Source organism: Balaenoptera ricei, chromosome 5, assembly GCF_028023285.1.
Source record: "Balaenoptera ricei isolate mBalRic1 chromosome 5, mBalRic1.hap2, whole genome shotgun sequence".
Taxonomy (NCBI): Eukaryota; Metazoa; Chordata; class Mammalia; order Artiodactyla; family Balaenopteridae; genus Balaenoptera; species Balaenoptera ricei.
In genome coordinates, this window is record NC_082643.1 from 29,930,614 (window position 1) to 29,944,466 (window position 13,853).

Sequence of the window (13,853 nt, forward strand, 5' to 3'; positions counted from 1 at the left end):
TTATATGACACATAAGCCCTTTTGTGTATAGTTGCCACAGAAATAATAATGTTACTAAAGATACCCCATTAAAAGTGGATCCTTCAAAATATTTAAACATACCCTTTTAAAAGCCATTCATTGATGGGTGTGATTGACAAAAGCTGAAGAAAAAGCCATATTGCTGCTGGGAAGAATGCAAGTGTAAAGATCTGAATAAAAAGATGTAGTTTTATATGCACCAAAGCACTTGTCAGCTCCTGTGAAAATGAAGGACACAAAATAACAAAGGTAAGAAAACTATTTCTGAAGACAGACTGCTACCAAAACAACATCACATGAATTAGGTTTTTTTAAAATTGAGATATAATTGACATATAACATTATATTAATTTTAGGTATACAACATGAACATTCATTGTGTATACTGAAAAATGATCACCACAATAAGTCTAGTTAATATCCATCAATGTGGAGTTATTTCATAGCTAAAATTTTTACCTATAAGCATATGCATAAGAGACAGACTTTAAGAAAAAAAAAGTTGTTCACGATAAAGTATTTTTCTATAAAATTTCTGAAGCATTCTAATTTCTTTCAAATACAGTATACCCCAACAATTCAGATTTGTAAAATTCTGGAACAGGACTAAGCTAACTACCTTTACACTAGTATAGATTTCAGAATTGTTGACACTGCAAACAAACATGTATGTTTAACTATTTAAAACAAAATCTTGTTTAAAAATTTTGGCAGGACCTAGAATTTTAATTAAATTTGATAATTAACCTCTATTCATTACACCAGACCTAGCAAGGCCTCAATTTGGCAAGATGTTACTAAATCTACACACAAATCATAATTTTTAAAAATGTTTTCCCCAACAATATTCTACAATTCAAAAGGGCTTTTTCCCCAAAATCTACTCACTAGATTTCTTTATTAACATTTACTGAATAGCAGCTCTGTGCCATGCTCTGAGCTTGCCACTTTATGTATGTTATCTCATTTAATCCTGAAAACAACCCAGTTAGGAAGGTATTATTATCCCCATTGTACTGATGAGGAAATGGAGAGTGAAGCTCAGAATCTATCAAACCCACTCACTCCTGCTTCTCCCACCATGTCACACCACTGCCCCAGGAGAGAAAAGATTTGCATGAATCATGACACACCAGGCACATATTGTAAGTCTCACAGCTAAAAAAGGATACTCCGGTAAACTTTGGGATTTGTACAAACCAACAAGCGTTTATATTTGAATTTCTTTGAGTTATGTGGTTATTCAGCAAAAATAAAACAAATTCAGAAAGTAGTAGAATATAAAACATGCAGGCAGTCATTAAACACATTCAAAGTTGCCAGAGATTCACTGGTTTATAAACATAGCACTGTCATGTCCCCCACCTCCCTTAGTTCAAGTAAGTCATGAACTAGCCTCACAGACATTAGCCAAAGTTCATGGTGTGATAAACAGTAGGTTAATGCAGACTCATTCACTGGTCACCACTTTCTGCAATCTGTCTCATTAGCTCCCACCATTAATCTCCCTTCATGTCACACAGCAGTTCCAGTTTAATCACAATACGTCTCTAATGGCATCTATGGAACTTCTGGAAATCTGGGTCGAATGCAGGGCAACTGGAAAACACTGTGCAGACTGGAGGCCACACTGGGTCCGTGGATCAGAGCTAACATAAAAGGAGCCATCTTTACAATGAACCAGAAGTTGCACCCCAGCGAAAACTTGAGCACCAGTAGTTCCAAGAATTCTCAGCAGTCTTGAAACCAAATCTCACTCAAATACACTCAGAGGCATTCTTAAATAACCAAATAAATATCAGTGGGTTTTTTATTTTCAAAAAATGAAAATAAAATGATTAGCCAGAAGGCAGTAACAAAGGCATTTGCATACACTTCTCATAGGAATATAAAACGCTGTTAACTTTTCTGAAAAGTAATTTGGGAGAATATCTCAAGGACTATAATAGGATTCATATTCTTGGACCCCGAAATTTTATGTCTAGGCATTTCTCCTAAGGATATAAAAAGTGGTTACAAGCATTTATATATAGAATTGGTTGATAGTCACAGCATTATCTATTACAGTAAAATCTGGAAACAGATTTTAAACTTATATGTCCAAAAGTGAGGAAATAACTAAATAACTTAAGGTAGCAACAGAGTGTTAAGAGCTATTAGAAACTATGTTAAAACTGTGTAGACAAGGATGTAGAAGTTCAGGGTCTCTCCCTACTTAACCAACAGGTGTCTCATTGGCACAGCCTACGAGACCAACCTAGCAACTCATTCCTTCAGGCGGCAAACACTTACCCAGCACCTGCCTCCTTTCTAGGTACTTGGACTATCTCTCACAACTCAAACTTCACATATCATCTGACCCAGCAATCCTACTTCGAGGAATTAATCCTTCATACATATTCCCAAATGTAGGAAATGACATATTTTTAGGTTATCCTTTGCAGAATGTTTATAATAGCAAAACCCCATAAGTTACCTAAATGCCATTCAAGAGAAGATGAGGAAAATATATCAAGACACATTCAAAAATGGAATATTTTTCAGCATCCAAAAAGAAACAGGGAGTTTTTTACGTGTTGATATGAAACAACCTCCAAGATATGTGTTTTGAGTAAAATAAGGTAAGGTGGCAAACAGTATAAAACACCACAGTTTGATAGGGGTGGGGGGTGATACACATATGTATGTTTTGCATAGACTATCTCCAGAAAGATACACAGGAACTGTTAACATTGGTTGCCTCCAGAGAGGAGAACTGAATATTTAGTAGAGGGGTAAAAAGAAGACTTCTCATCGTATATACTTTTGTACCTTTTGATTTATGTTCATAAAAGTAAATAAAATATAAATTATCTTATTTTCAAATATGAAGAAAAATTAAATGAAATATATTACATGGAAAATTACTATTATACACTGTCATGTATTAAAAATAAAATTGTATGTGTGTATGTAAGTGTATATTTATGCAAGTATGTGTATACATATATACACATATATACATATATACAATTTTTTAAATATTTTATTTTTAAAGTAGTCTCTATATAAAAAATACGTTTAGGGAAAAATGGGCTAAAATACACACAAATGTTAATAGCAGTTATTTTTATTCTTTCTAATCTTTCTACATGGGGAAAGACTACTTTTGTAATCATGAAAAAAGTTATAAAAAATAAAATGTAGTTAGAAAACACTAGTTAATCTGAAAAATGACAGTAGAAACAACTGATATTGTATCAAAATAATGGAACAGTAAAGAACCCAGCAAAATGAATCACAAGGGGCCACTATGTTGGGTCCTCAGGGGCCTCTTAACAACAGGCAAATAACAGACAGGAAGTGTTTCCAAGAAAGATTTTCAAGACTGTCACAAAAACCCAGTGTTCTATATTTTCTATATCTTCTTCATACAACCTTAAAGATAAAATAAGCTTGCCCTGGAAAAGAAAAAGCAAGTAAACACTATAAAATTCAAAATAGTATTATTCCATACATATCCATGTAGAATTGAGGGCCACATACTCAAATAAATACCATCATGAATAATTGAAGAGTTGATTCCACATGACATTTTATTTATTCACATGTAATACAGGTCGAATTCCATTAAAATAAACTTAAGGAGATACTCCACATACCAGGGCCTCACTGACAGCATCAAGAATCGCTTAAAATCAGAGGCTCTGACTGGGACTTAGAAATATTTTCATTACATACCAATTTCCCTCCTAACCCTTATTTGACCTTTATTGGATTTGCTTTCTGAGAGTCAGCCTCATAGCTCTGGGCTGGAGACAAGCAGCAAGAGCCTCAAGTTTAGAATTTGCTGTATTTATTTCTAAGCTGATGGGATTTTTAAAAAATGATCTGTTTAGGAAAATAAAGGAAAGCCGGTATATTCTGGCCTAGTGGGGACCCTTTTCAGGCCCGGAGTTTCCTGCTCATCTTTGCTTCTGTGTCGAGCCAAGTACAAGTGCACAAGGTGGCAGTGCCTTGTGGCCACAGGCGCTAAATAGGTACTTGTTTAAATGAGATTGGTCTTATCACAGTCTCTTAAGTAACAAATCCTCTGAAACTGTAGGTCTGAAGTTAGCTAAATATGAAATATACTTCGAATGTGACCTTATTTCATTTCACTACAGCAAAATTTCAGAAACCATTTCAACAGGTATGTCACAAACTAGAAATCAACAGTCATAAAACCGAAGATTTAGCATTAAATGATTTAGCATGCTTTTTAGCATGAAGTATTAACATAGAGTCCTTTATAACTTTAATAAATGAACAAAACAAATTTTAGAATACACATCATTACCTCAATGTATAAGTAATACTACATGAAATGTTCACTATAAATCAAACTTGAGTGGGGCCAATGTAAATGCTTTCAAATAAACGCAAGTTAATTATAACCTACTGTCTCCTGTGTGCAAAAATGCACTGTTCCAGGACCTAACAGGATACAAAAATAGTAGTCCGAGCTGAAATTAGTTTAAGATTGTTAACTAGAAAACAAATAACAAGAAGTTCACTACCTCCTAACTTACAACTGTTTGGTTGCCCGGGAAATTAACAGGGCTTAGAGATGGCTTAACATTCCATCATGATGCAATCTAGGGCATCTTAAGTTAAACGGATGTTGAAAATGACTTAATGTTGTATTAGTTTGTAAAGGGCCTTTAATATGGAAGAAGTGGCTTTGATGGCTACTTAGATACCACAATAAAGCACAGGATCAAGGCATTTCATCGTTAGATCCAAATTAGCTGGATGATTCTGAAGGTTTCCCAGGTGCTTACAGAAGAATTCGGTCCTTAGAGAAATGCTGGTAAATATGACATTCTTCCTTCTTCAGTTCCTGCATCCCGCAAAGTTGGCTGCTTGACAGAATAGCATTAAGCAAGAAGCTAAAGGAGTGAGAGAATCAAATCTTGCCGGATTTCCCATGGTATAAAGAACAGCTGTAGCCATTAAGCAGCCATCAGGGGATGTAGTTAGAGCAACGTCCCAAGTAGAGGACTTGGGTAAGGCAGCTGTTCCACAAAGAGCATCAGCCAAGGCCAGCAGGAAGACCTCCAGGGAAGATCAGTCCAGCACCACGGGAGTGGCAACTATCTTTCTGTATCACCGGGTCTCACATTTCAGAACCAGTAGGAGAACTCAGGTGTTGACAGAAAAAGCCTGGGCCCCCTTCAGCACTAATCATAGTCCTTTCGTGGCAATATAATTTCCAAAAACTAGAATTCAACATATTTAGGAAATCCCGTTCTAGGTCCGTTTTCAAAAGAGCAAGTAATTAGTGAGAATATTTCAAATTCTTGAGACAAAATTTCTCAGACACTACACGGGGATCCCATTTACATCAAAAATGCCCCATTGATAAGATTTATACCAACCTGACAACTACAGAATACATAAATTTAGTAAAACCATGCTTTTTCCACGTCACTACTAGGATGGTCAGAGAAGAAGGTAACTAAATTTGGTCTTCATTCAAAGCACACTTCAAAGAAAATAAACTTAAAATAAATAAAGGCAAGACATAATGCTGAAACAAATTTTACAGCCATTTCCAAAAAAACCCAAAATCCTGACATAGTACGATTTCCCTATCTACATAAGAATAAGCATCTTAGAATGACAACTTTAGAAACTCAATGTAATTTCTTCAGAAGTAAATAGGTATTTTCTCCTCTTTTTTTCTTCTACTACAGTTCAAAAGAGAATCATAAATTCTACGCATTCCTCTCTTGGATGTAAAAATGCCTGGATTTGTTTAATTCTCTAAGAATCCCATATTTAGTGACACCTAGATCAGTAAATAACATTACCTGTGTGTCTTCATAATAGATTGTGGCTTAGTATGAAAAATTCCAGCATTTCTCTTAAAACATTTATTAATATGTAACAGATATACCAGCAAAGAATATATTTTAAAAAAAATTAGTTAAAAATTATAACATAACAAGCATCACTTGAGCAGCATAGGTCCTAGAAGCAAAAGATAATCCACAAGTTGTGGAAACCTAACTAAACATCAATAGCTCCAGTGTGCCTCAGTGCCGCTATAGTGACCACCACAATCTGAGGAAGACCTGAAGTAGATGTTTCAGTTCAGTTGTTGTACTGAAAACATAACCGCTATAAACACACCCTTATTCTCCATGCCGCCCAGCTATGCAGTATCTATAATACATAGGTACAAAATGCAAGTCCTTTGCTGCAGTCCAAGTTCTCTTCTGTGATAGTGAAGCTTCAGACTGTACCTACACACGGCTTTACAAAAGGAATCTGAAATTTCAAAAGAGTAAGCACGAATTAAATTTTTCTCCCTGCTTTTCATGTGCCCCATAGTTGACAGTACCTCCGTATTTAATGATAATCCACTGTTAAAGAATATTGTTGCGACAGCAATGTAGGAGACAGTTATTTCTGGCATCAGTGGTCCTAAAGAGAGAGAAATGAGTCACTGTTAGATAGGCATTTCCTGTAGATAACTTGATATGAAAGGAGAATCCATTTGAGGAGAATAAATGGTACTTTAAATCTCGGTGTCGCCGCTAACATACTAATGTCCTGACAGAGTTAAGTGTTTGCTGTGATGCAGCCTAACTCCAGAGAGGATTTTCCAGAAGGCGAAGACCATGGTTGTCCAGTGCAGCACAGTATCCTCAGAGCAGAAAAATGAAAATAAATGCTGCTCTCACACGGGAGAGCAAATAGGCCACATCCTTCCATATTAGGTCCTCTAATTTTATCTGCCATAGTAAATGTCGGCTCTGCCGACATTTTGATTTCTGAATTCTAGCCACCAGAGTAATTTCTGGGAAAAAAAATTTCTGTTGTTTGAAGCCACCCAGTTTGTGGTAATTTATTGTGGCAGAGCTAGGAAATGAACACATTCCCTCAAGCCAAACAACAGGACCACATCATGGTTCCTCCATTGCCTGTAACCCTCCACCGTTCCAATAGATACTGCTCAGCAAATAAGACCAAGCTGGGGAAAAATCACCACTCAGTCAGTCAACAAATATTCATTGAGCAACCACAATGCTACACTTTAGGCATTTGTAGCACATCAGTGAATAAAAGAAACAAAGAGCTCCTAAAACACTGCAATACCTAAGTGTCCATAAACAGATGAATGGATAAAGAAGATGTGGCACATATATACAATGGAATATTACTCAGCCATAAAAAGAAATGAAATTGAGTTATTTGTAGTGAGGTGGATGGACCTAGAGTCTGTCATACAGAGTGAAGTAAGTCAGAAAGAGAAAAACAAATACCGTATGCTATCACATATATATGGAATCTATGAGAAAAAAAAAAGGTCATGAAGAACCTAGGGGTAAGACGGGAATAAAGACACAGACCTACTAGAGAATGGACTTGAGGATATGGGGAGGGGGAAGGGTAAGCTGTGACAAAGTGAGAGAGTGGCATGTACATATATACACTACCAAACGTAAAATAGATAGCTAGTGGGAAGCAGCTGCAGAGCACAGGGAGATCAGCTCAGTGGTTTGTGACCACCTAGAGGGGTGGGATAGGGAGCGTGGGAGGGAGACACAAGAGGGAAGAGATATGGGAACATATGTATATGTATAACTGATTCACTTTGTTATAAAGCAGAAACTAACACACCATTGTAAAGCAATTATACTCCAATAAAGATGTTAAAAAAAAAAAGATAATTATGTGAGGTGAAGGACGTGTTAACTAACTTGATTGTGGTAATCATTTTGCATATTTAAAATCATCACATTGTACACCTTGAACTTATTCAATGTTATATGTTAATTATATCTCAATAAAGCTGGAAAAAAGAAAAAAAAAAAACACTGCAATACATTCTTCTAGATACCTGGCATTTACTCAAATCATTTTGCTGTGATCTGAGAAAAGGCAGCAAAAGGGAGAAGGCAGGGCAAGAGGCATTACACTTCACGGCAGTGAAAGTGGTTCAAAAACTTAAAAAGAAGTACATTTTTCCCCCCATACTTATGAGTGAATCTGTCTCAGCTGCTCACACTTCAAAATAATATTTCCTCAAAAGCTGAGGAAGGCGATTCAGGAGCAGATTTGAAAGTCAAGGAATCTGGCTTGTTTTGGAAGTAAATGCCTTCCAGGAATTTTTAATATCCTGTTTGGTTTTTTTACAAACTCATATCCTTTTTCTTTTCCTCCAACCCCTTGCTTTTTGTGAGACCCATTTTTGTCAACTGTGCTTCCATCCACAGTGGTACCCCAGATTTCCTGTATAGGATGGGTTATAGTTAGCAGTATATTTGCAAGCAAGAGCTAGGCGATGTGTCCAAAGATGCATCCCCATAGCAAGCACATGGCATTGACTTAGACCACATGTTTCTTCGGGGCAGCTAAAGCATCTACCTTAGCTAGCCAACAACTGGATTTTTTAAGAAGGTAACTCTTCCTACACTCCATGCACATATATATATAAATACACATGGCAGCTATTAAGTAACTGGCATAATTCAGTGGAATGATTCCTTACTTTGAATGTTTTAAATCCTAGAGACAGGGTATACTGTTTATTTTTATATTGTTTTTCTGTATTAGATGCACATCCAGATAACTAATCCATGAAAGGACCTGGTGAGGCTCTTCCAGGGCTACCTACAATGTATCTTTTTTTTTTTTTTTTTTTTAGTGTGTTAGCTTCTGCTTTATAACAAAGTGAATCAGTTATACATATACAATATGTTCCCATTTCTCTTCCCTCTTACAATGTATCTTTTTAAAAGGGAAGGAGGAATTAATTCTGATCTGGGGAAACCTAAGGCCCCTTTGAGACAGCTGCTAATGGATTGCCCACGGTGTGAATGAATGCAGAACTAGAAGCAGGCAGGGCTGAAATAAAAAGATGGTAAATATTTGCACAGAGGTGAGAGTTGAAACTACGGTATGAAATGCTATGTGGCCCCTCTCCAAGGTAATGATTATATCCTCCAAGTCATGAAAATAACCAGATTCAGATCTTGAGAAGGCTACAAAGTGCAAAGCGGAAATATAAGTTTTAACTCTTCCTTAAACCAAAGCAAAAAAAAAAAAAAAAAAATGTTATCAGTGAAAATGGAATGGAGTAGCAACATCAAAAGAAAAATTGGCCGTAAAAAATGAAGCGATTTTGGGACTTCAAATCCATGTTTTTTAATGTGGGAGTGGAGTGTGGGGAAAGAAGATGATCTGGAATGTTTAGGAATGCAAGGAACTGTTTCATCAAATCTACTTATCATCTAGTAAATTTCATTCCTAAACCTAATCTAAGGTATTCATGCTAATATTCTTAAGTTTATACAGTAGCATGTTTCTGGTTATGTTTTCTTAATGCAAAAATGAAGCAATTTCCTTTTTAGGATTTATGTCTTATTAATGGCAAAAATTTTAGTTAAGATGCAGGTAGAAATGAGACGCTTAATCTGTACTTCCAAAGAAGTAAGCCTTTCTCTTGGAGAATGAATGGCACAGTGTTGAACTCTGGTAAACTCTAAGATGTGCATAGCTCAGGGCTCCCCTGGGTGGAAATGAAACAGAGTATCTACACCTCAGGATCTACAATTTACATCTCCTGTGGCTCTTTACTTTCAACCTTCTATATATTTTAAAATGAAATGTAACTGAGTAAAAAGAACAGGGAACTAAAAATTAAATTTTCCATGCTAGTACCTGTTACACTTTTTCCCATATGGAAAGTCATTCAACCTCTCTCACTTCAGGGTTCCTACCTCTATAAATTTCCTGCCATACATAACTCACCCACTGGCTATAAAGGTTGTTTTTAAAGGGAGGGCAGAGCAAAGGTGTGATCCTTTAAGTGTAGAAGTCTTACACTTCAAAATAGAGTCATTAAGGTACTGATCCAGGTAAAGGTGAAGTGAGCATCTTAAGTTGAAAACAATCAAAACTTTCTACTGAAGAGAAAAGAATGTCTAGAAAACTGTTAGACTGAAAATTGTTCAACGTGAGCACATTAAAAATGCACACGCATTCTAGTGTACGGACTCAAAAATGGAACTTCTGACTAAAAGTGACAAGCAAAAAGAGGTGCTTTAGATCATTCTGTAGAGCAGAAGAGGACAGACCACTTTCAGCCACCATTACTCTCCTTGTTCTTAGATTTTTGTTGTTTTAACTGATGGGGTCAAAGTGTTATTTGGTACTATTAGGAAGTTTGTTTTTATTGAAGAAGTTTTACAGGTGGGAAGGTCAACTGAAGTACGAAGAACTTAGCCTGACAGCTTATATATGAAATCCCAAACAATTGTTTGTTTAACTTTTGTTTTTAGAAACAGTAACTTTTACACTTGGACAGATCTCAAAAAATCACATGAATACACGGTTGTCTAATATTACCTGATTCTGCTCAGCTTCTTTTGGCCTAAAAATCAGGGCATGGAAACCGTCTTTATTACAGAGAGCCTTTCTTTATAACGGTTATTCATTTTTAGTGATTTTTTCCAAGAATATTTGGATGGATGTTGCAACTGGTATGAAATAAAGGAGAATCCTGGTCCCCAGTCCTTCCTCTTCCCTAAGCTAGCTAACCTGACCTAGGGTGAGTCACGTGACCTGAGGTCTCAGTATCTTCAGCTGTAAAAGAAGCATGTTAGCTTACAATAAAGTTCCCTCAGCTCTTAAGTCTCCTCTTTTATAATTAAACAAACAAATGAACTCTCCTAGATCAATGGCATAAGGACTAGTGAAAATGGGAAACAATATTTCTAAGATACAATAATCCCCAAAACTTCAAGAAGCAGAGTCTGAGGGAACAAATAAGATTACAGAATCCATCTCACACGCGCCACTGTGGGGAAGCCCTAGGGAAATGATTCAGCAATCGACAGCTCTCCTTCCCACTGAGCAGCCTAGGAATATAAGAGAAAAGGAATTTTATCAAACCTAGTCTCTGCAGATCTCAACTTAAAGATCACACATCACCTGTAATTTCACCTTAACACTGAGCGAATCAGATATCTAACCCTAGAAGCTATAAAGTCTGCAAATGAAGCTAGTGAAATATACATTCCAGATCACCACAAAGATGCTCTCTAACATTCTTACTACCTGGCTAGCTGCAGGGACAGGGGAACTCATTGGACAGAACCTAAATACCAACCTTCACAAGTTTCCCCAAAGCTCACAGAGAAACTATGTCAAATGAGAAACTGGTATCTTCAGCGGGGTAACCCCAAACAGCTTTACTCTCACAGTTACCCACCCTCCACATTTTGTACTAAGTTGAACATAGAAGAAAAGAACATAAAATAAACCAAAAAGTTTGAATCCCCACTACCTTTGTCCAAAAAATTCCTTTTAAATGTTCTCTGAAGCTACCTCTAAATGGAGGTATTGAGGGTAGAGGGTAGAAGGAACCACTCTTCTCCTGAGAGATCATTTCATTCACTTCCATCATGTTTGAACAAAAAGGTTCAAATAACTTCAAATATCCTCTTGACAGCTTCCTAGCATAAAGATTGTGTGTGCTCACTTCGGTTCTTATCTGTCCTTGCATGTGTAAAACCTGTCAGTAAGCGTGAAAACTGCTAAACAAAGTCAAACAGACAATGAACTGAAGAAATTCAATTAATGTTTATGGGACATGATTGTCTAAGGGTGGGAGGAGGGGGTCGGGGGGCATGAAAGGCTAACGATATTTCCAGTCGTTTCCACCAGTGCCCATCCACACATGACAAGGATCCCACAATTCAGAGATCTGGGTGTGATTTTTAGCCCGCCTACATTTCCTTGCCAAAATACACACTACACATGGTCTAACACAGCTTGGATCTGTGAGACTGCTAAAGGTAGCAGTTGAGTCCCGGCAGCACACGGAAGCAGTTGAGTGCAACGTGTCAGTCGGTTTGAGAGTTTGTGGAACGGCAGCAACTGCAGCAAATCATCACCCTCCAACATGTGGGCCAACAAATCTGAGCTGGAAGAGGCATGGGTGTCCCTTTTTCTTCCTCCACTCCTTTTTTTTTTTTTTTAAACATGGGGGAGGGGAGTGTCGGAAACAGACAAGGTAATGGTGTCCACTCCAAGATAGATAAGGAGCTCCTGGCAACCTACCGTCCCTTGGGATAGGATGCTACTTTGAAGGCAAATAAGTTTCATTCTCGGTAACCTCACTCCTTGACACTAAGGATACTCATTGATTGTTCGCGGAAAAGGCAACCTGCGTTCAAATTCCCTTGCCCCGTTCCTAATTATAAATCCTCTCTGGGGCTGGCAATTAAAAAATCAGCAAGAGGGCCAAAAGACACCTTGGACTGGTCAGTGCCCCTAAGAGAGGCAGACACTCCCCGATTCCGGTCTCCCCTCCTTCCCAAGACTCGCAAATTAGTTCTGAAGTGGGAATCGCGGTGGAGCATGCAGAGGTGCAGCACTTACCCCCATTCACCCCTATGGACGGCTCCAGCTTTGCTCCGGCGATCGCCAATACTATTCCAATCATGAACCATTCTTTCCTCATTCTCTCCAGTAGCCTCATGTTTGTTAGGGCGGGTGGGTTTTGTTTATTTGTTTGGCTTTTTTTCTTTTTAAGCTGCTATCGCTTAATCCCCGGGGCGTCTCCACACTTTCCACGGTCCCACCTGACATGCAGCAGAGCAAGTCAAATTGCTACTCGTAAATTAAAGACCGGGGGATTGCTCCGGCTGCTTTGAGGAGGGCTGGGAGTAGTAGTATCCAGTGACAGGAAAGTCTCACTGAGCGCCGCCATCACTACCGTGCGCCTACTAATAGACGCGCACAAGCCGCCGCGGCTCCGGCTGCGCCTCCCAACTCTCTGAAGCGGACGTTTGGGCCAGGCCGGCCGGCGCAAGCGATTGAGGAAGGGAAGCTGGCCGCCGAGTAGGACTGACAGACTCGCCACCGTCAAGACCTGTGGAACCTTAGGAATGACAGGGGTGGGGAGTGGCGTGAGGCGCCACAGCCTCCCAGCTCTATCAAGGGTCCGGCTCCAACAAACCTTTAAACACAGCCCCCCGCGCCCCTGGAATACATCCATGGAGAGACTCTTTTTGGCTTCGCCTTGAGCCTGCGGTAAGGGCTAGCGTGCGCTTGGGGCAGGGATTTCTCGGTCGGCAGCTGCGGCGGCGGGGTTCAGGTTTTTTTTCGGTGGCGAGCTTCTTCGAGGCATTACGACGCTTCCTCGACGCCGGCGTTGACGTGTACGCGGGGGGGGAAGGGGAGGACGCCGTCGGTCTCCTAGTCCCGGCCCGAGCCTCTGGAGTTAGCCATGGTCATGCCCCGGCGCGAGAAAGCGGCACCCCAGTGCGGGTAGCTTTAGCCCCGGAAATGGGTTGAAAATTGGACACCGAGCCGACGCCCACATACGTAGCAGCGTTGCAGCCCGGGAGGGTGGGCGGTACCCCCAGGTCGGTCATCCGCGGGTGGGCGCCGGGCCCCGACCCCCTTCGCCATCACCAGCCCCGGAGTGGGGACTGCAGAGGTTCAGCCCCCTACCGGGAAGCGGGGACCACATCTTCCTTTGGGGATGGTGGGTGAGTGCTTGAGCTCCCTCCCTACCTCACAGCGAAGCTGACGGGGCGGGGGCGAGGTAGGAGTCTGAGCTGGCGAGTCTGAAGCGTGCACGCTTTCTCTTGACCCCCAGAACTTGCCCCACCCAAGCAGCAGGGCAACTGTGGGAAGGAGGTCAGGATACCCAAGGCAAAAGTGGTGAGGGACCGGGTAGAGACAGGGCTTCTGCCTTCCATGCCCCACGTGCTAGATCCTATCCGTCCCCATTTCTCCCTTGAAGTGTTTTCTGCCAACCAGTGACATTGATAGTTTCATGAATGGAC

General features: G+C 39.6%; 1 protein-coding gene across 1 annotated transcript in view; it reads right to left on the minus strand.

Annotated features, from left to right (window-relative positions):
• The window catches only part of SLC10A7 (solute carrier family 10 member 7), a 261,224-nt gene extending 248,501 nt beyond the window's left edge, over positions 1–12,723 (minus strand). Inside the window, exons 1-3 of the mRNA XM_059923937.1 lie at positions 12,439–12,723; positions 6,389–6,471; positions 103–239 (exon numbers count right to left, since the gene is read on the minus strand). Of these exons, the coding sequence (XP_059779920.1) occupies positions 103–239; positions 6,389–6,471; positions 12,439–12,538 (320 nt within the window). The 5' untranslated portion in view covers positions 12,539–12,723. The remainder of the gene's footprint in view (positions 1–102; positions 240–6,388; positions 6,472–12,438) is intronic.
• Positions 12,724–13,853: the final 1,130 nt, after the last annotated feature.